The 22,353-nt window shown below is 37.0% G+C and overlaps 1 protein-coding gene across 1 annotated transcript in view; it reads left to right on the forward strand.

Moving 5' to 3' along the window:
* The window catches only part of PIP5KL1 (phosphatidylinositol-4-phosphate 5-kinase like 1), a 33,974-nt gene extending 20,818 nt beyond the window's left edge, over positions 1 to 13,156 (forward strand). The window contains 4 exon segments of the mRNA XM_053695624.1: positions 491 to 509; positions 511 to 604; positions 7,374 to 7,536; positions 10,168 to 13,156. Coding sequence (XP_053551599.1) covers positions 491 to 509; positions 511 to 604; positions 7,374 to 7,536; positions 10,168 to 10,588 — 697 coding nt within the window. The 3' untranslated portion in view covers positions 10,589 to 13,156.
* Positions 13,157 to 22,353: the final 9,197 nt, after the last annotated feature.

A 22,353-nucleotide genomic window follows, 5' to 3' on the forward strand; every position in this document is an offset into this window, starting at 1 on the left:
TTTTACAAGCAAATTCCGATGTTAAACACTTGCCTCTGGCATGAAGGCGTTTAAAAAAAAATCCCAATTTACTTCTTGTATCAAAGTTGCTTCATTTTCTTTCTGTCCTTTGTTGAAGGAGCAATACTGCACTACTAGGAGCTAGCTGAACGCGTCATGTGAGCCAATGACAGAGGTATTTAATGTCCACCCACCAATTAGAAGTTACCTCCCAGTCATGCATTGCTGCTCCCTAGACTACCTAGGTATACTTTTTAACAATAGATATCAAGAGAACAAAGCAACATAGATAATAGCGGTAACTGGAATGTTGTAATTGGCAATGATCTATCTGAATTAATTTGGTTTTCATGTCCCTTTAATGAATTTATGGGGAGATAAGTGTTTTGGTTTAATGTGTCACTAAAGGATGCCGCCCTGGTAATGTGTATTTAGAGACTAACAGGCGGGTCATGGTGCTGTGCGATGTCGTTTGTCCTGTCCCTGGCAGGTATGATATTAAAGGGTGCCACGGTTAGCCGCTGGACCGAGCCAGAACCAGAGGGGAGCAGGCTGCTGCAAGTTTTTAAGGACCAGAATTTTGAAGGCAACGTCGTATGCGTAGGTGAGTCTGCTGGGGCCTAGTGTGACGTTTAAAATTACAACAGTGACACTGTAGCATAATAAACAAAGATCTATTGGCAAAGCACAGCTCAACCTTAATGTTTTTTTTTGATAAATGGATGCTTTGAAGGTGGGGGAGAAGCTTTGCGTGAGCTCCTTCCTGTTTGTAGAGTCATTGACTTGATCCAAAAAAAAAACAATTACAACTGCACAACAACTTTGGAAACACACTCAAACATGGTTAACAGGGATATAAAACAGTTTAAACTTAATTTATGAAGTGCCATTACTTTCTGTCAGAGCCCTACAAGGGGGCTGGGTCTCATTAGGAAGGCAAATCTAGCTTGATGTCATAATTCATCTAGAGTAACTTGAGCTGGCTTAGTGTTTAGTGAATACTAGAGAAACAGGAAGTCTGTTTTGCCCATGCTCAGAAGAGGTCAGAATGCATCTTGAGTCTCAACATGTCAGCATCTCATCAACCTGAGGGCAGTGGCTACAGCGATTCATTTTGCAAGGAAAACAAGTCAATTGTTTGCTGTTTTTTGTTTCTTTTTATGTTTACTTAGATTTTAACATATTTGTTTTTTACTAAATGAGTATTGCTTATTCCTTACTGTAAATGTATGTCAGCGTAAAACTATTTGCATGTCTGATTTAAAGCTGTGACTGATTTAAAGCTGTAATTATCCAGCAACTTTTAAAGCATTCAGATTCTACACCTTGCGCTTGTTGAAATGTGTTGCCTTTGTCAGGAGGGATTTGTTGACTATTTACCATTCTTTTGTATGCTTAGCTGACATGTTAAAGTGATTGCAAACTAGGTTGTTATTAAAGGGATATGGACCCCAACATAGTTTCTTTCATGATTCCGATAGAGGGGCCTATCTATCAAGCTCTGAACGGTCTAAAGACCGCTGCTCCATAACCCTGTTCGCCTGCTCTGAGCAGGTGGACAGACATCGCCGGAATTCAAACCGATCGAGTAGATTGACACCCCCTGCTGGTGGCTGATTGGCCGCGAGTCTGCAGGGGGCGGCGTTGCACCAGCAGCTCACAAGAGCTGTTGGTGCAATGTTGAATACGGAGAGCGTATTGCTCTCCGCATTCAGCGAGGTCTGACGGACCTGATCCGCACTGTCGAATCAGGTCCGACAGACATTTGATACAATAGGCCTCCAAGAATACAATCTTAAACAACTTTCCAATTTACTTCTATTATCTAATTTGCTTCTTTCTCTTGGTATCCTTTGTTGAAAGGAGCAGCAATGCACTACTGGGAGCTAGCTGAACACATAGGCTGAGCCAATGACAAGAGGCATCATTCACTAACTATCTCCCAGTAGTGCATTGCTACTCCTTAGGGTTACCTAGGTATACTTTTTTTTAACAAAGAAAACAAGAGCATAAAGCAAGTTAGATAATATAAGTAAACTGGAAGCTGTTTAAAATTGAATTCTCTATCTGAATCATGAAAAAAAATGTGTTTCATATCCCTTTAAAGAGTGCATTTATATATATAATATATATATATATTTATATGATCTATATACAAGCAGCCCATGAAAAGTCCTGTTAATCACGATGATGGCTGTCTAGTACAGCTTGTGCAAGCAATGTGCACTGCCGTTGAGTGCCATGGAGAGCGCGGTACATATTTGCGTGGCTGTATGCTGCACATATCGTTATTTGTAAAAAAAGAAATACAGGGGCGACAGGCTGCACCGTTGTACCTGAGATACCATATGATGTTTTTGTGTGGAATTCTGTCCACGTCTTCAGGCAAATATTAAAGGGACGTTAGTAACCGTCCTGCTCTGTGGTGCCGTAAGTTTACGCACCAAAAAGTTATTGCACTCAAATGTCATTTATAACACAGGAAAGCTTTTATTTAATAATCCTTTCTAAAAAGCGAATAGACACCAAAGAGTTCCTTAGTACAACTTACGATACGGCTCTTATAGTAACCCGCTGTATTGGGGGCATGAAACGCGTAAGATTTACTATGGAACTCTGTGGTGTATATCTTACTGTTTTTAAAAAGATTATTAAATAAAGGCTTTCCTGTTTTTTTACAAGTTCTTTTTTTGAGTGTGACAACTTTTTATTTTTGACATACGTTGGTGGTTTTGTCCACCGCTGTTTTGTCGGCACCATGATGCTACAGTGTGGAGTTTTGAGATACTATCTTCCTGCGAGTCTAAATGCTGTATCGGCTTCTGTAGAAAATTGATTTTTTGTTTGCTAGTTGGTAAAGGTTCACCCTTTTTCATACGGAACGCCGCCATCTTGGAGCTTAGGTATTCTTGCACACTGTAACAGAAAAGATGAACTTTCATAGGATCAGTGGTGTTGCTGTTTTTTTTCACAGATGTAAAGTGCTCGTCAGGTTCATGCACACAATACACAGTGGAAGATTTAAATATTTGTAGTTTTTATACCAATTTTAAAAATATATATAAAAAGCACATAAATCATATAGAGTAATGCAGCCAACTGTAAAAATGTAAAAGCTTCCGCTCTGTATTGTGCACGGTAACCAAAACAGTACGACTGTCAAAAAGCCGGCAACGTCACTCAGTGCACATAACTTCTATCACAGGGTGCGGAGATAACTAAACTCTAAGATGGCGGCACTTGGTATGGCGATATGGAGGTTGGTCAACTGGACCTGTAAGGGACACTAAACACATTTATTTTTTTATAGAAAATGGTTAGTTATATATAATGAAACAACTTTGTAATATACTTTTATTGCCCCTTTTTCATGTTGTTTAACTCTGAATTGCTGAAGATTTTCTAATTCTCAGATCTTGAAATGCACTCTGCTGACTTCTTAAGGCGAACCCTGCTACTTATATATCCCTAATTAGTTTTATCAGATAACAATTTAAAAACAATGCAGCTTATACTAATATTGTGACAGTCGCTAACCTTGTTGTCTGCAGAGTAAAGCCCTGATTGACTCCTCCAAATAAGGCAAATGGAGTTTGGCTATTGAAAACGAATTGCCGTAAAATGATGATAATTTGTTTTACTAACATTGAGACTTGGCTAATATGTTATTGTATAGCAGCACAACAGAAATGTCTTGTAATTACAAGGTGTTTAGTGTCCCTTTTAATAACCCTTTAAAGTTGAGCAGATTGAAGTGTCACATGACACCATGCTGATATTCCACTGAGGGATTCCTTAAAAGACTGTTTTTTCTTAAAAACACAATTAGCTTTCTGGGTTTAGTGAATCTATGCCAGTACCTGTGTATGGGTCTACAATAGTACAGTACATTAAAAAAAAATAAAAATTTTTTTTTTCAAGCTACTAGTGACATTTGATTGAGAGACTGGAATTTCTTTATATTATTTTAACTTTATACATATTTAGTATTTCAAAATACTGGGAATTTTGTGCATAAACCACTTACAATGCTTTTGAGAAAAATGATATACCGTATTACGTTAAAGGGACACTAAACCGAAATTTTATGATTCAGATAGAGCACCAATTTTAAACAACTTTCTGATTTACTCCTATTATCTATTTTCTTTGTTCTCTTGGTATCTTTATCTGAAAAAGTAGGAATGTAAGCTTAGGAGCTGGCCCATTTTAGGTTCAGCACCCTGGATGGAGCTTACTTATTGGCTAACCAATAAGCAAGTGTAACCCAGGTTCTGAACCAAAAATGGGCCAGCTCCTAAGCTTTACATTCTGCTTTTTAAATAAAGATAACAAGAGAATGAAGAAAAATTGATAATAGGAGTAAATTTGAAATTTGCTTAAAATTGCTGCTCTATCTGAATATGAGTATTAAATGGACATGAAACCCAAAAAATGTCTTTCAAGATTCGGATAGAACATACAATTTTAAACAACTTTCCAATTTACTTCTATTTTCCAATTTGCTTCATTCTTTTGGAATCATTTGTTGAAAAGCACATCTAGGTAGGTTCGGGAGCTGGGAGCTAGCTGCGGATTAGTGGCTGCTCATATATGCCTGTTGTCATTGGCTTACAGATGTGTTCAGCTAGCTCCCAGTAATGCATTGCTGCTCCTTCATTAAAGGATACCAAGCGAATGAAGCAAAAATAATAATAGAAGTAAATTAGAAAGTTTAAAATGATTTGCTTTAAATCATGAAAGACAAATTTGAGTTTGATATCCTTTTAACCCCTTAATGACAACTGACGTACCAGGTACGTCATGCATTAACAACCAGTTAATGACAATAGACGTACCTGGTACGTCAGTTGTCTAAGAGAGTGCTGGAAGCGATCGCAATCGCTTCCAGCAGCTCTCAGGGTATTGCAGTGATGCCTCCATATGGAGGCATCCTGCAATACCATTTAGAAGACTCCGATGCAGAGAGAGCCACTCTGTGGCCCTCTCTGCACCGGTAGCGATGGTGCCGGTTCGTTGGTGGGTGGGAGCGCAACAGGGAGGCGGGTGGGCGGCCTATTCGCTACCCGGCATCCGGTTCCTGTAAGTGCAATGTGCACGCCGGGTGCCGGGAGCGTGCGGGGGCGCGCGTGCGCGATTAGCTGGCCACTGACACCAATGAGGAGGGAAGAGGGGGGAAAAAAGATTTTAAAAATATAAATATATAAGGATCTGGGAGGGGGAGCGGGTTGGGGTATTGTGGGGGGCTGCTACACTACAGAAAATATTAATAATTGCAAAAAGAGAAAAAGATACTTTTGTTTTTGGGGGCAAATTGGGTACTGGCAGACAGCTGCCAGAACCCAAGATGGCGGCAAATAGGTAGGGGAGAGTGTTAGAGAGCTGGGGGAAGGGGATCATGGAGGTTGGGGCTAAGGCAGGGGTCCATCACAGCTAAAACATTTTATTTTTTTTTATTAAAAAAAAAGAAAAACTCCTTTTATTTAGTACTGGCAGACTTTCTGCCAGTACTTAAGATGGCAGGGACAATTGTGGGGTGGGGGAGGGAAGAGAGCTGTTTGGGAGGGATCAGGGGGTGGGATGTGTCAGGTGGGAGGCTGATCTCTACCCTAAAGCTAAAATTAACCCTGCAAGCTCCCTACAACCTACCTAATTAACCCCTTCACTGCTGGGCATAATTTACGTGTGGTGCGCAGCAGCATTTAGCGGCCTTCTAATTACCAAAAAGCAATGCCAAAGCCATATATGTCTGCTATTTCTGAACAAAGGGGATCCCAAAGAAGCTTTTACAACAATTTGTGCCATAATAGCACAAGCTGTTTGTAAATACTTTCAGTGAGAAACCTAAAATTGTGAAAAATGAATTTTTTTTTAATTGTTTGCTCGCATTTGGCGGTGAAATAGTGGCATAAAATATATCAAAATGGGCCTAGATCAATACTTGGGGTTGTCTACTACACTACCCTAAAGCTAAAATTAACCATGCAAGCTCCCTACAACCTACCTAATTAACCCCTTCACTGCTGGGCATAATTTACGTGTGGTGCGCAGCAGCATTTAGCGGCCTTCTAATTACCAAAAAGCAACCCCAAAGCCATATAAGTCTGCTATTTCTGAACAAAGGGGATCCCAAAGAAGCATTTACAACCATTTGTGCCTTAATTGCAGAAGCTGTTTGTAAATAATTTCAGTGGGAAACCTAAAGTTTGTGACAAAATTTGTGAAAAAGTGAACTTTTTTTTTTTATTTGATGACATTTGGCGGTGAAATGGTGGCATGAAATATACCAAAATGGGCCTAGATCATTACTTTGGGTTGTTTTCTAAAAAAAATATATATACATGTCAAGGGATATTCAGGTTTTCCTGACAGATATCAGTGTCCCAATGTAACTAGCGCTAATTTTGAAAAAAAGTGGTTTGGAAATAGCAAAGTGCTACTTGTACTTATTGCCCTATAACTTGCAAAAAAAGCAAAGAACATGTAAACATTGGGTATTTCTAAACTCAGGACAAAATTTAGAAACTATTCAGCATGGGTGTTTTTTGGTGATTGTAGATGTGTAACAGATTTTGGGGGTCAAAGTTAGAAAAAGTGTGTTTTTTTCCATTTTTTCCTCATATTTTATATTTTTTTTATAGTAAATGATAAGATATGATAAAAATAATGGTATCTTTAGAAAGTCCATTTAATGGCGAGAAAAACGGTACATAATATGTGTGGGTACAGTAAATGAGTAAGAGGAAAATTACAGCTAAACGCAAACAGTGCAGAAATGTAAAAATAGCCTTTGTCATTAAGGGTAAGAAAATTGAAAAATGGTCTGGTCATTAAGGGGTTAAAGGGACATTAAAACCTAAAATGTTATTTCATGATTCAGATAGAGAATACCATTTTAAACAACTTTCTAATTTACTTCTGTTATCTAATTTGCTTCATTCTCTTGATATTCTTTCCAGAAAAGCATATCTAGATAGGCTCCGTAGCTTCTGATTGGTGGCTGCACATAGATGCCTTGTGTGATTGGCTCACCAATGTGCATTGCTATTTCTTCAACAACGAATATCTAAAGAATGAAGCAAATTAGATAATAGAGGTAAATTGGAATGTTGTTTAAAATTGTATTTTCTGTCTGAATCATGGAAGAAAATGTTGGGGTTTAAAGTTCCTTTAAGTGTCCTAGATATAGGCTGGAAATAGGGAGAAAAAAAAAGTGTTCCAAACTATCACTTTCGCTATCCCTAACTGAAAGAGTATAATAATTTTCATGAGATAATGATTCTTATACAATAGTTATGAATCGCTTTAACATCATTTTTGGTCGCTATTTATTTATTTTTTCCCCATTATGCTTGTGGATTTCTCATTCGTAGATCAGCAGCGTTCCTGGTTGATGCGACAGGCGGAACTAGATACTCATTTCCTGCAGGGGTTGAATGTGTTGGATTACAGTCTTCTGGTGGGCTTCCAGCCACTGCATGCCGATGAGAAGAATCAGAGCTGGTCCCTCGCCAACCTCATTGTTCGCACTAAAAGGTGACTGAAGAGATCTCAATAATGAGCCCATGGTGTCGTTTGCATTAACAGAAGTGAACATCCTGCACCCATGCTATTTAGCAAGTTGGTTCCAAATATCCAGGGTTGCTTAAAGGGACAGTCTACACTTTAGCCATCTTAAAGTCTTACCTTAGATTAGGCTGCAAATAGACTCCTGCACCCCTTTATATATCATGCAGCAGGTACAGTAAAAAAAGTTATTTTAAAATTAATATTGGTTCTGGCTACTCTGAAATGGCTTCCAAGCTCCGCCCACTGATGACATCAAAACCTGGGCTGTATCTATGCTAGGCTGACCATATTGCCGCTTTCAAAAGGGGCACATATGAAAAATACATATGTCAGGGCTGTTTAAAGAAATGTTTTGTATAAGAACCCTGACTTGTATTTTTCATATGTGTCCCTTTTTAAAGCATCACCCTAAGATTCTATGCACTCTGCTGAATAGTATTGACAGTCTGTTGAATCCAACTAGTGAGTCTTATGTGACTAGTGATTCTTTAATGCAGCCCAGATCGTGATGTCAATGGGCGGAGCTTGGCAGCCAGTTCATAGTGGAAAGAAACAATATTAATTTTAAAATAACTTTTTTACTGTTCCTGCTGCATGATATAGAAAGGGTGCAGGAAGCTATTTGAAGCTTAATATAAGGTAAGACTTAAAGATGACTAAGGTGTAGACTGTCCCTTTAAAGGAAATTAGACGCAACAAATGTATTTTGTCCATATGAAGGAGCACTATTTGTTAAAACTTATTAAACATTTCTTTACAAGAAAAAGGCTGTTTTTTTTTTATACTAAAAGCAAATGTATGCCTGTGCACAATAAATTATTAGATAGAAGTTGACTGGCTGATAGGAACAACTCCTAAAACCTTATTGGTGGAGACTGACACCCCATAAATATAAGAAATTTTTTTCTTTTTTAGCAAAGGAATTATATTTGTATTATTAATAATTGTATTACAAATTAAATTGCCAAATAATTAATAGCTTTATAATAGCTTACCTATTAATCTGATATTCATAAGAAGTATAATAAAATAATGTGAAACAAGCCCATTAATTAGAAATCATGGGGGTATGTGATATTATTGGGCATTGTAAGGGGGAAAACGCTAAAGCCGAACAATAATAGAACTACAGTCTAACTGGATACCACTGTGAGCAACACAAAGTATTTGTGCACAAACATCCATTGCCTGCTAGTTTCACTTTATATTTTATTATGTTTTTGCTAGAAACAGGGGTCAACATATTAAATAACTGCTTATAAATGTAAATTATAGATTTATTTGATTTATAACGTTCCTTTCTATGGACAGTAAACACCTTGAGATTCTTATATAAAATGTTTATACAAAGTAAATATACTTTGCAATATACTTTATTTATTTTGCCCCCTTTTCATGTCATTTAGCTCTGAAAATTTGGGATTTTCTAATTCTCAGAGCCTGAAATGCACCCTGCAGAATTCTCAAGGCTAACCCTGCTTAAAGGGACACTGTACCCAAATTTTTTCTTTTGTAATTGAGAAAGAGCATGCAATTTTAAGCAACATTCTAATTTACTCCTATTATCAATTTTTCTTCATTCTCTTGCTATCATTATTTGAAAAAGAAGGCATCTAAGCTTTTTTATGGTTTCAGTACTCTGGGCAGCACTTTTTTTTATCCACCAATCAACAAGGACAACCCAGGTTGTTCACCAAAAATGGGCCGGCATCTAAACTTACATTCTTGCATTTCAAATAAAGATACCAAGAGAATGAAGAAAATTTGATAATAGGAGAAAATTAGAAAGTTGCTTAAAATTTCATGCTCAATATGAATCACGAAAGAAAATTTTTGGGTACAGTGTCCCTTTAATGCCAACCCCAAATTGGCTTTATCATTTAACAGCTGCAAAACAATGCAGTTAATACTAAAATAGTGACTGTGACAAGCCTTGTCTTCTGTAGACGCAAGCCTGGATTGGCACTTCCAAATAAGGCAAGTGGTGGGCGGAGTTTGGCTACTGAAAAAACAATCGCAGCAAGCAAGATGTTAATTTGTTTTAAAACATGGATGATATGTTATTCTATGACAAGACAACATAAATGTCTTTTAATTACAATGTGTTTAATGTATCTTCAATGAGTGGGTGTTGAGTAGGTCTATTTAAAGGGATACTAAACCCAAATTTTTATTCTTAAATGATTCAGATAGAACAGCAATTTTAAGCAACTTTCTAATTTACTCCTATTATCAATTTTTCTTTGTTCTCTTGCTATCTTTAATGAAAAAGCTGGAATCTAAGCCAAGGAGCCAGCCCATTTTTGTTCAGCACCCTGGATAGCACTTGCTGATTGGTGGCTACATTTAGCCGCTAATCAGCAAGCGACCCAGGTGCTGGACCAAAAATGGAAAGGCTCCTACGCTTACATTCTTGCTTTTCAAATAAAGATAGCAAGAGAATGAAAAAAATTGATAATAGGAGTAAATTAGAAAGTTGCATAAAATTGCATATTCTATCTGAATCATGAAATATTTTTGGGGGGGTTTAGCATCCCTTTAACAGTTATCAATTGTATCATTATTATAACCAATCCTTGTTCCCGCTCTCATTCTAAGGTCAGTAAACGGGACGGGCAGTCCAACCACCTCTAACTGTGCTTCCGTTCCTGGAACCGTAGACGAGGAACAGGAGTCTGTGGAGGAAGATGAATTTAGTAGAACCTCAGACCTGGGCGCAGGAGGTCGTATACTGATGAGGAAGATTGGCGCTCAGGTCAGCATCACCTCTGATGTGTCCGATGTTGTAGCACAAAACCGTCGTTTGCTTCCCAACTACAAGAACCCTCTACATGTGATGGATGGGCCAGAATTGAGATATTTTATTGGCATCATTGACATCTTCACAGTCTACAGCCTGAAGAAACGGTTGGAACATTTCTGGAAGAGCATACGCTTTCGCGGTCAAGAATTTTCCACTGTTAGTCCCACTCGGTACTCCCAAAGATTGTGTCGCTGGGTGGAAACACATACGGTGTGACCATACATTACTGATAGGTTAAGCCAAAAAAAAAACAACTTTTTGTCGAGCTTCCAAATATTTATTCTCCGAAAGAATTTTGTTTTGTATACTTGAAAACTGGATTTTAACGTCTTCCATTGGCTGCTACATAAACAAGGTTGATAGTTACGATATATGGTTTACACATAAAGTACGCTCATAGAAAACCAAAAAAATACTATTATGAGGTTTTTATGGTTAAACCTGTTGTAAAAAGCTTAAAGGGACATAAAACCCAAAACTTTTCTTTCATGATTTTGGTAGAACATACAATTTTGAACAACTTTCCAGTTCACTTCTATTATTAAATTAGTTTCAATCTCTTGGTATCATTTGTTGAAGGAGCAGCAATACACTACTGGTTTCTAACTGAACACATGGGTGAGCCAATGACAGTCAGTATATTTATGCAGCCACCAATCAGCAGCTAGAACCTAGGTTCTTTATTGCTCCTGAGCTTACCTAGATAAACCTTTCAGCAAAGGATGACAAGAGAAGCAAATTAAATAATAAAAGTAAATTGGAAAGTTGTTTAAAATTGTATGCTCTGTCTAAATCATGAATGTCTAATTATGACTTTACTGTCCCTTTAATTTATCCTTTATTTAGCATGACTGGTTAATTCCATAAAATTGGTAATCGTCGCTCCAAAATAATTTACTCTGATATCATAAAAGATCAATTAACCTAAGTACGCAGCTCCCTGAGCGCGGTTAGTGGGCTTTGATATCACTGCCCTACTGACCATATGCAGCTGGGACAAAGCTACACTAGGCAGAAAAAGAAAATAATTAAATTTAGTGTTTTAAAAACAGATAAACTTGTGTTGGAGCTTCAGAGAAGTTTTGAATAACTATGGCTGTTGTGAATTTAAAGGAACAGTCTAGTCAAAATTAAACTTTCATGATTCAGATAGAGCATGCAATTTTAAAGTGATGGTAAACTCCACTATTGCTAAGTTCCATAATTCTATTCATTATTACTAAATATATAAAAACGCAATATCCATTTTAAAAGTTTATATGCAATATTAGATAAATTTAGCTTTTTATTCAATCCACTTTTGCGCTGCCTCGCTCCGCCCCTCTCATTTACTGTCCGTAATAAACTCCAATCTTACCTTTTCTCCACCCTCTTTACATCTCCGACAATTTGCGCGCACCCGACTCTGTAATTGTAAACGCATGCGCATTAGAGAAAATTACGTATACCAAGTAAAGATTGAGTCACGAGATTCAGTGTTTACTTGTGTTAGTCTAAAGTAGAAGTTTGAGTGTATAGCAAGTGTGAGCTGATATAATGTTATTACATAAAATATCTACATACAAATAACAATAATAAAAAAAAAAAATTAAAATACTATTAGATCATTTTCAATAATAAACATGTTTATTTCGCAACCAAGATTATAATTACATGCAGCTACATACACTGTTCCAAATTAACAATGAATCGTTTGACAATATTACACGATTCAATGTTTAGTTTGGAGTGCCGTGTGTAAAATAAGAGCCAAAGCGCATGCGTTGAATAAACATGAACGCACAAATTCATCATCGCTTTTTGATGCTCCTGATTGGTTGACCGTATGCTTGAGGTATGTGGTACTGCGTTGCGTAAATTTGGTTGCATAGAAGTAAGACTGTCTGGCGACAGGCTTACTGATTGGTTAAATATTATAAACAATCGTTGTGACGTCACAGGGGGAAGGATAAAGACGCATTAGACGGAGCTATTAGACAAAGATTTGTAAGTGTTTTACATAGATATGTTTACATGAGTTTGAGTGTGTAAACTGAATGTAATGCAACATTCAATATATACAGAGTTTACCATCCATTTAAGCAACGTCCTAATTTACTCCTATAATCAATTGTTCTTCATTCTCTTGGTATCTTTATTTGAAAAAGCAAGAATGTAAGCATAGAAGCCAGCCCATTTTTGGTTCAGCACCTTGTTAGCGCTTTCTGATTGGTGTCTAAATGAAGCCACCAATCAGCAAGCGCTCCCCAGGTGCTGAACCAAAAATGGGCCGGCTCCCAAGCTTACATTCAAATAAAGATAGCAAGAGAAAGTTGCTAAAAATTGCATGCTCTATCTGAATCACGAAAGTTTAACTTTGTCTAGACTATCCCTTTAAAAAAATGAAAAATATATACAAAGACCATTCAAATAACATACAATATACTAAGATGTGAAATAAATGAACATACAATATACCAATATATATATTAAATCTTTTTTTTAATCTTTTCAATATACACCTGTATAAAACATATTATAATATATATATATACACAATACACAGAAACCAAGACAGATTATTTGACTTCACTGCCTGACTATTCTTTGTTACAGGGAGATTTTGACTTTTTTGTTTTCTAATTGCACAAGTTTTAGTAAATTCTCCCATTTACTGGCTAAAAGAACAGAAGTTATGCTTGTTGTAAAACTCATTGCCTGCCTTAAACGTAATGGAAGTGCCTGTAATAAATATGTATGAGTTCTTTTGCGACTGATAATTAAAAAGCATGATTATATATGAAAGTTCAAACTGTGATATTTATTTAATGAGCCACTAACCTAATCATTGCAATCTTACAGTGTAAAAAAAAAACACTGGTTGTGACCTCATTAAAGGACCATTAACCCCTTCGCTACTGGGATGTTCAAAGAAGAACTTGCCCAAAATACCTTAGAATTTTTAGCATTTTTTCTATCACTCTGTTTAAAGACAAATAGAGCCTTTTTTATTTTTTACCTGTCAAAACTGTATATATTTTTTATGTAGCCAACCCAAGGTATTAATCTAGGCCCTGGTTTTCAAACATGTCCTTAACACTCCCCAACAGGTCAGGTTTTTAGGATTGCCTTGGATAAGAACAGGCAAAATAACCGTGTTTATTAATCAGCTGATTATTTCACCTGAGCTACAGTTCAGATGTCTTCAAAATGTGGCCTGTAAGGGGAGGCCGGAGGACAGGTTTGAAAACCAGTGATCTAGGACCATTTTGGTAAATTTCATGCCACCATTTCACTGCCAAATGTGATCATAAAATAATTAAAATTGTTAACTAAAATTAGTTGCAAAATAGCAGACATATTTGGCTTTGCCAATGCTTTTTGATAATTAGAAGGCCGCTGATTGCAGCTGCGCACCACACTTGTTGTTATTCCCGGCAGTGAAGGGGTTAATCAGGTAGTTTGTAAGGATAATTTTAGCTTTAGTGTAGCAATTGCCCTCCTACCTGACACTTCCCACCCAAACAGCTCTATTCCCTCCCTCAAACGCCACTGGTCACAACCATCTTAGGTACTGGCAGAGAGTATGCAGTTTAGGTGTTGCGTTTATTTTTTAATTATTATATATTTTTGTTTTATTTTTATGCAGTTTAGTGATCCTCCTCAACCCTTACACCTCCCTGATCCCCCCCAAATAGCTTTGTAACCCTCCACCTTTAGTGCTGCCAGCTGTCTGCCAGTACCGATAAATACTTATAATTTTTATTTAAATTTTCTGTACTGTAGTGACCCCCCACTCCCCCCCCTTGATTGCATGCTAAATCCTATAAGAAAAAAGTTAATTGGGGTTAGTATCCCTTTAATCCAATTTGGATTAAAATCAATTTGAATGCAGAAACAAAGTTCAAAATATATTTTGTAGCGATGACATCATTAAATCCAACCCCTCAAAATGGCTGTGGCTTTTAAGTTTCCCCAATCACATGTATATAAATTTGCATATTTATTAGGTCCAAGCGTTTATCCTATAGCATGAGTAGTTTTAACAAACCTAATTGAATGTGCAGAAGAGGTGCAGACCTCCTTGTTTCTATCACATAGGATAAAAATTGTTTATGCCTTTTAAATGATTGTTAGTCTAGAGATGCGATAATTCTATAGGTTTACACTGACAAAGTGAAGCATATTTTGTGAATATTATTTTTAAAATATTGATTCAAAGAGTACAGCTTGTTTATATAGGTGATGCCTTACACGAGAAAATTTTTAAAGGACATTAAACACTAAATAAATGCTATATAGAATGATGCATTCAAAGAAAAGATCAGTCTCTGAATAACACGTAATATGTATTTTTTTTAAGTTTCATTAGTTGTTTAAATAGTGACAAAATAAGTGTAAAGTTTTAGTGTCTATAAAACAATGGGAGCTGCCATGTTGTAACTTAGGTTACTTTCTCTGCTGTGGCCAATTAGGGACAGTTATAAATAGGTCACTAGACTGTGCAGCCAATGGCTGTGTGCAATCTACTAACAGTAACTGAAATGCTCACAATTTCAGAATAAATTTACAGGAAAAGGGGACAAAATAAATAAGGAATGTATATTGTAGAGTTTTTTTTTTATAGATACGATTTATCATTTTATATTACCATCTGAAAGTGTTTAATGTCACTTTAAATCTGACTACTTTAAAGAGTATGTATATACCTTAATATATTCTTCTTTTATATATATATATATATATATATATATATATATATATATATATATATATATATATATATATATATATATATATATATATATATATATATATATATACACAGTATATTAATTGGAAATTTGTTTCAGTATTCTCAACCCACCATGGGGAATTTGGTTCAACTCATACATAAAGCATTCAGTGTCTAATCCCTTTTCGCTAATTTTACTGTGAGGTTTTCCCGGAGAGAGGACTTGATTTTTACTGTCTGAATGCAAAAAGTCTTCCACAAAGAGGCCTAAAATTTTGTTGAATACTTTAACATTATGGTGCAGCCGATGATATTATAATAATAATAATAATGCATTATTAAAATTACTTTTATCTTCTTTGTTCTCGTGGAATATTCTCCTAATACAAAGGGCGTGATACCTTTTTTTTTATGAGGGTTATAAGATCAGTTACATTATATGAGACTAAAGATATATCACTGGGACTCAACTTTATGTGAAGCCACTTATTTGTGTACTTAATCCCTTATGGAATCGTACACACTGGCATCCGTTTTTAATACCTAAAAAAAATAACTCCCATAATGCTATTTATTAGGTGCTATTTATTTATGCCTTTTTTTGGCTGTTTGCAATATATTCAGAACGTGCTTTGTCTGTGTGTGTAAACAAAGAAAGTATGGAAAGTGATGTTTAAATTAAATTGACAAAAAAAAGTCAAAATTATTTCAGCACAAGGGTATGCAATGGCTCAGCGTTAAAGGGACAGTGTACACCAATTTCTTTCATGTAATTAGCAAGAGTCCATGAGCTAGTGACGTATGGGATATACATTCCTACCAGGAGGGGCAAAGTTTCCCAAACCTTAAAATGCCTATAAATACACCCCTCACCACACCCACAATTCAGTTTTACAAACTTTGCCTCCGATGGAGGTGGTGAAGTAAGTTTGTGCTAGATTCTACGTTGATATGCGCTCCGCAGCAAGTTGGAGCCCGGTTTTCCTCTCAGCGTGCAGTGAATGTCAGAGGGATGTGAGGAGAGTATTGCCTATTTGAATGCAGTGATCTCCTTCTAAGGGGTCTATTTCATAGGTTCTCTGTTATCGGTCGTAGAGATTCATCTCTTACCTCCCTTTTCAGATAGACGATATACTCTTATATATACCATTACCTCTACTGATTCTCGTTTCAGTACTGGTTTGGCTATCTGCTATATGTAGATGAGTGTCCTGGGGTAAGTAAGTCTTATTTTCTGTGACACTCTAAGCTATGGTTGGGCACTTTGTTTATAAAGTTCTAAATATATGTATTCAAACATTTATTTGCCTTGACTCAGAATGTTCAACTTTCCTTATTTTTCAGACAGTCAGTTTCATATTTGGGATAATGCATTTCAATTTAACATTTTTTACCTTAAAATTTGACTTTTTCCCTGTGGGCTGTTAGGCTCGCGGGGGCTGAAAATGCTTCATTTTATTGCGTCATTCTTGGCGCGGACTTTTTTGGCGCAAAAATTCTATTTCCGTTTCCGGCGTCATACGTGTCGCCGGAAGTTGCGTCATTCTTTGACGTTATTTTGCGCCAAAAATGTCGGCGTTCCGGATGTGGCGTCATTTTTGGCGCCAAAAAGCATTTAGGCGCCAAATAATGTGGGCGTCTTATTTGGCGCGAAAAAATATGGGCGTCACTTTTGTCTCCACATTATTTAAGTCTCATTTTTTATTGCTTCTGGTTGCTAGAAGCTTGTTCTTTGGCATTTTTTCCCATTCCTGAAACTGTCATTTAAGGAATTTGATCAATTTTGCTTTATATGTTGTTTTTTTCTTTTACATATTGCAAGATGTTCCACGTTGCAACTGAGTCAGAAGATACTTCAGGAAAATCACTGCACAGTGCTGGAGCTACCAAGCTAAGTGTATCTGCTATAAACTTTTGGTATCTGTTTCTCCAGCTGTTATTTGTATTGCATGTCATGTCAAACTTATTAATGCAGATAAAATTTCCTTTAGTACTGTTACATTACCTGTTGCTGTTCCGTCAACATCTAATTTTCAGAGTGTTCCTGATAACATAAGAGATTTTATTTTTTAAATCCATTTAGAAGGCTATGTCTGTTATTTCTCCTTCTAGTATAAATAAAAGTCTTTTAAAACTTCTCTTTTTTCAGATGAATTTTTAAATGAACATCATCATTCTGATACTGATAATGGTTCTTCTGGTTCAGAGGTTTCTGTCTCAGAGGTTGATGCTGATAAATCTTTGTATTTGTTCAAGATGGAATTTATTCGTTCTTTACTTAAAGAAGTATTATTTGCATTAGAAATAGAGGATTCTGGTCCTCTTGATTCTAAATGTAAACGTTTAAATAAGGTTTTTAAATCTCCTGTAGTTATTCCAGAAGTGTTTTATCTCCCTGATGCTATTTCTGAAGTAATTTCCAGGGAATGGAATAATTTGGGTAATTTATTTACTCCTTCTAGACGTTTAAGCAAATTATATCCTGTGCCATCTGACAGATTAGAGTTTTTTGAGACAAAAATCCCTAAGGTTATGGGGCTGTCTCTACTCCTGTTAATGTACTACTATTCCTACGGCAGATAGTATTTCATTTAAGGATCCTTTAGATAGGAAAATTGAATCCTTTCTAAGAAAAGCTTACTTATGTTCAGGTAATCTTCTTAGACCTGCTATATTTTTAGCGGATGTTGCTGCAGCTTCAACTTTTTGATTAGAAGCTTTAGCGCAACAAGTAACAGATCATAATTTTATAGCATTATTATTATTCTATAACATGCTAATAATTTTATTGGTGATACCATCTTTTGATATCATTAGAGTTGATGTCAGGTATATGTTTCTAGCTATTTTAGCTAGAAAAGCTTTATGGATTAACTTGGAATGCTGACATGTCTTCTAAGTCATCTTTGCTTTCCCTTTCTTTCCAGGGTAAATAATCATTTTAGTTCCTTTCCTCACAAGGAACAAAAGCCTGATCCTTCATCCTCAGGAGCGGTATCAGTTTGGAAACTATTTCCAGTTTGGAATATATCCAAGCCTTATAGAAACCTATAGCCAGCTCCTAAGTACCTATGAAGGTGCGGCCCTTATTCCAGCTCAGCTGGTATGGGGCAGATTACGTTTTCTTCAAAGAAATTTGGATCAATTCCGTTCTTAATCTCTGGTTTCAGAAACATTGTTTCAGAAAGGTACAGAATTGGCTTCAAGTTAAGGCCTCCTGCTAAGAGATTCTTTTCTTTTCCGAGTCCCAGTTAACACAGCAAAGGCTCAGCATTTCTGTAATGTGTTTGTGATCTAGAGTTGGCTGGAGTATTTATGCCAGTTCCAGTTCTGGAACAGGGGCTGGGGTTTTATTTTATCTCTTCATTTGTACCAAAGAAGGTCAATTCCTTCAGACCAGTTCCGGATCTGTCATTATTGAATCGTTATGTTAGGATACCAACATTCAAGATGGTTATTGTGGGACTATCCTGCCTTTTGTTTAGCAAGGGCATTATATGTCTACAATAGATTTACAGGATGTGTATCTGCATATTCCGATTCATCCAGATCACTTTTAGTGTCTGAGATTCTCTTTTTAGACAAGCATTACCAGTTTTGTGGCTCTACCGTTTGGCCTAGCCTCAGTTCCAAGAATTTTTTTCAAAGGTTCTCGGTGCCCCTTTTTTCTGTAATCAGAGAATAGGGTTTTGGTATTTCCTTATTTGGACGATATTTTGGTACTTGCTCAGTCTTTTCATTTTCGAAGAATCTCATACGAATCGACTTGTGTTGTTTCTTCAAATTCATGGTTGGAGGATCAATTTACCATTCAGTTCATTGATTCCTCAGACAAGGGTAACCTTTTTAGGTTTCTAGATAAATTCAGTGTCTATGACTCTGTCCTTGTCAGACAAGAGAAGTTTAACATTGATATCAGCTTGTCAAAACCTTCAGTCACAATCATTCCCTTTGGTAGCCTTATGCATGGAAATTCTAGGTCTTATGACTGCTGCATCGGACGCGATCTCCTTTGCTCGTTTTCACATCCGACCTCTTCAGCTCTGTATGCTGAACCAATGGTGCAGGGATTACTCAAAGATATCTCAATTAATATCTTTAAACCAATTTTACAACACTCTCTGACATGGTGGACAGATCACCATCGTTTAGTTCAGGGGGCTTCTTTGTTCTTCCGACCTGGACTATAATCTCAACAGATGCAAGTCTTACAGGTTGGGGAGCTGTGTGGGGGTATCTGACGGCACAAGGGGTTTGGGAATCTCAGGAGGTGAGATTTCCGATCAATATTTTGGAACTCCGTGCAATTTTCAGAGCTCTTCAGTCTTGGCCTCTTCTCAAGAGAGAGTTGTTCATTTGTTTTCAGATAGACAATGTCACAACTGTGGCATACATCAATCATCAAGGAGGGACTCACAGTCCTCTGGCTATGAAAGAAGTATCTCGAATTTTGGTTTGGGCGGAATCCAGCTCCTGTCTAATCTCTGCGGTTCATATCCCAGGTATGGACAATTGGAAAGCGGATTATCTCAGTCGCCAAACGTTGCATCCGGGCGAATGGTCTCTTCACCCAGAGGTATTTCTTCAGATTGTTCAAATGTGGGAACTTCCAGAAATAGATCTGATGGCTTCTCATCTAAACAAGAAACTTCCCAGGTATCTGTCCAGATCCCGGGATCCTCAGGCGGAGGCAGTGGATGCATTATCACTTCCTTGGAAGTATCATCCTGCCTATATCTTTCCGCCTCTAGTTCTTCTTCCAAGAGTAATCTCCAAGATTCTGAAGGAATGCTCGTTTGTTCTGCTGGTAGCTCCGGCATGGCCTCACAGGTTTTGGTATGCGGATCTTGTCCGGATGGCCTCTTGCCAACCGTGGACTCTTCCGTTAAGACCAGACCTTTTGTCTCAAGGTCCTTTTTTCCATCAGGATCTGAAATCCTTAAATTTAAAGGTATGGAGATTGAACGCTTGATTCTTGGTCAAAGAGGTTTCTCTGACTCTGTGATTAATACTATGTTACAGGCTCGTAAATCTGTATCCAGAGAGATATATTATAGAGTCTGGAAGACTTATATTTCTTGGTGTCTTTCTCATCATTTTTTCTTGGCATTCTTTTAGAATACCGAGAATATTACAGTTTCTTCAGGATGGTTTAGATAAGGGTTTGTCCGCAAGTTCCTTGAAAGGTCAAATCTCTGCTCTTTCTGTTCTTTTTTACAGACAGATTGCTATTCTTCCTGATATTCATTGTTTTGTACAAGCTTTGGTTCGTATAAAGCCTGTCATTAAGTCAATTTCTCCTCCTTGGAGTTTGAATTTGGTTCTGGGGGTTCTTCAAGCTCCTCCATTTGAACCTATGCATTCATTGGATATTAAATTACTTTCTTGGAAAGTTTTGTTCCTTTTGGCCATCTCTTCTGCCAGAAGAGTTTCTGAATTATCTGCTCTTTCTTGTGAGTCTCCTTTTCTGATTTTTCATCAGGATAAGGCGGTGTTGCGAACTTCTTTTGAATTTTTACCTAAGTTGTGAATTCCAACAACATTAGTAGAGACATTGTGGTTCCTTCATTATGTCTTAATCCTAAGAATTCTAAGGAGAAATCGTTGCATTCTTTGGATGTTATTAGAGCTTTGAAATATTATGTTGAAGCTACTAAGTCTTTCCGAAAGACTTCAAGTTTATTTGTTATCTTTTCCGGTTTAGAAAAGCCAGAAAACTTCTGCCATTTCTTTGGCATCTTGGTTGAAATCTTTAATTCATCTTGCCTATGTTGAGTCGGGTAAGACTCCGCCTCATAGGATTACAGCTCATTCTACTAGGTCAGTTTCTACTTCCTGGGCGTTTAGGAATGAAGCTTCGGTTGATCAGATTTGCAAAGCGGCAACTTGGTCCTCTTTGCATACTTTTACCAAATTCTACCATTTTGTTGTATTTTCTTCTTCTGAAGCAGTTTTTGGTAGAAAAGTACTTCAGGCAGCATTTTCAGTTTGAATCTTCTGCTTATGTTTTTCATTGAACTTTATTTTGGGTGTGGATTATTTTCAGCAGGAATTGGCTGTCTTTATTTTATCCCTCCCTCTCTAGTGACTCTTGTGTGGAAAGATCCACATCTTGGGTAGTCATTATCCCATACGTCACTAGCTCATGGACTCTTGCTAATTACATGAAAGAAAACATAATTTATGTAAGAACTTACCTGATAAATTCATTTCTTTCATATTAGCAAGAGTCCATGAGGCCCGCCCTTTTTTTGTGGTGGTTATGATTTTTTTGTATAAAGCACAATTATTCCAATTCCTTATTTTATATGCTTTCGCACTTTTTTCTTATCACCCCACTTCTTGGCTATTCGTTAAACTGAATTGTGGGTGTGGTGAGGGGTGTATTTATAGGCATTTTAAGGTTTGGGAAACTTTGCCCCTCCTGGTAGGAATGTATATCCCATACGTCACTAGCTCATGGACTCTTGCTAATATGAAAGAAATGAATTTATCAGGTAAGTTCTTACATAAATTATGTTTTTCATATAACTGCAGATAATAGAACATGCACATATACTGATATAAAAATCCAGTATAAAACCTTTTAAAAAGCTCCCAGATTAGCACGGTTGATGAGGTTAGGCTGGGACACCCACTAAAAGGGGCTGGGAAAGCAGGAAGAGCAGACACTCTTCCCCCCTTCTCTGCATATGAAAATACCCATTACACAACCAGGAGGAGTTTGTAGACATCAGTATACATCTCAATATTTGGGGCTTGGTTAAAAGTCTGAAAATCAGAACATCATTTAAAAATAAGCAAAACTATACTTTTTCTTACAAAAACACTCCCAGATGAGCTATATAAATGGATCATCTACAAAACATATAAGCAAAGAAAACTCTAATGTACAATGTCCCTTTAATGGTTAAACAAAAAAAGACAAGGCATTCCATGTAGAACTGTGATTTGGGAGGCAGCAGCACAAGTGGGGTTGGACAGTACCCAGACACATTATTGCAGGTGTAGATATTGTGCCGGTCTAGATATTGGCAGCAAAACTTTCCCAGTACTAGACTATTGTGTCCAGCAATATCCAGTAACAGATTTAGGATTTGGAACTGGGGTTATGGATTCAGGGAAACAAGAAACTCCTTAGAGAGGGATTGATACGCTCTGCCAGACAAAGAATTAATGGAAGTTTGCCCACCCAGAGGCAACGCATAGTGACATTGCTGTGGTCACCTGTCATGGCAACATGATGACTATGGCAATTAGGCTGGGT

Source organism: Bombina bombina, chromosome 12 (assembly GCF_027579735.1).
Source record: "Bombina bombina isolate aBomBom1 chromosome 12, aBomBom1.pri, whole genome shotgun sequence".
Lineage (NCBI taxonomy): Eukaryota > Metazoa > Chordata > Amphibia > Anura > Bombinatoridae > Bombina > Bombina bombina.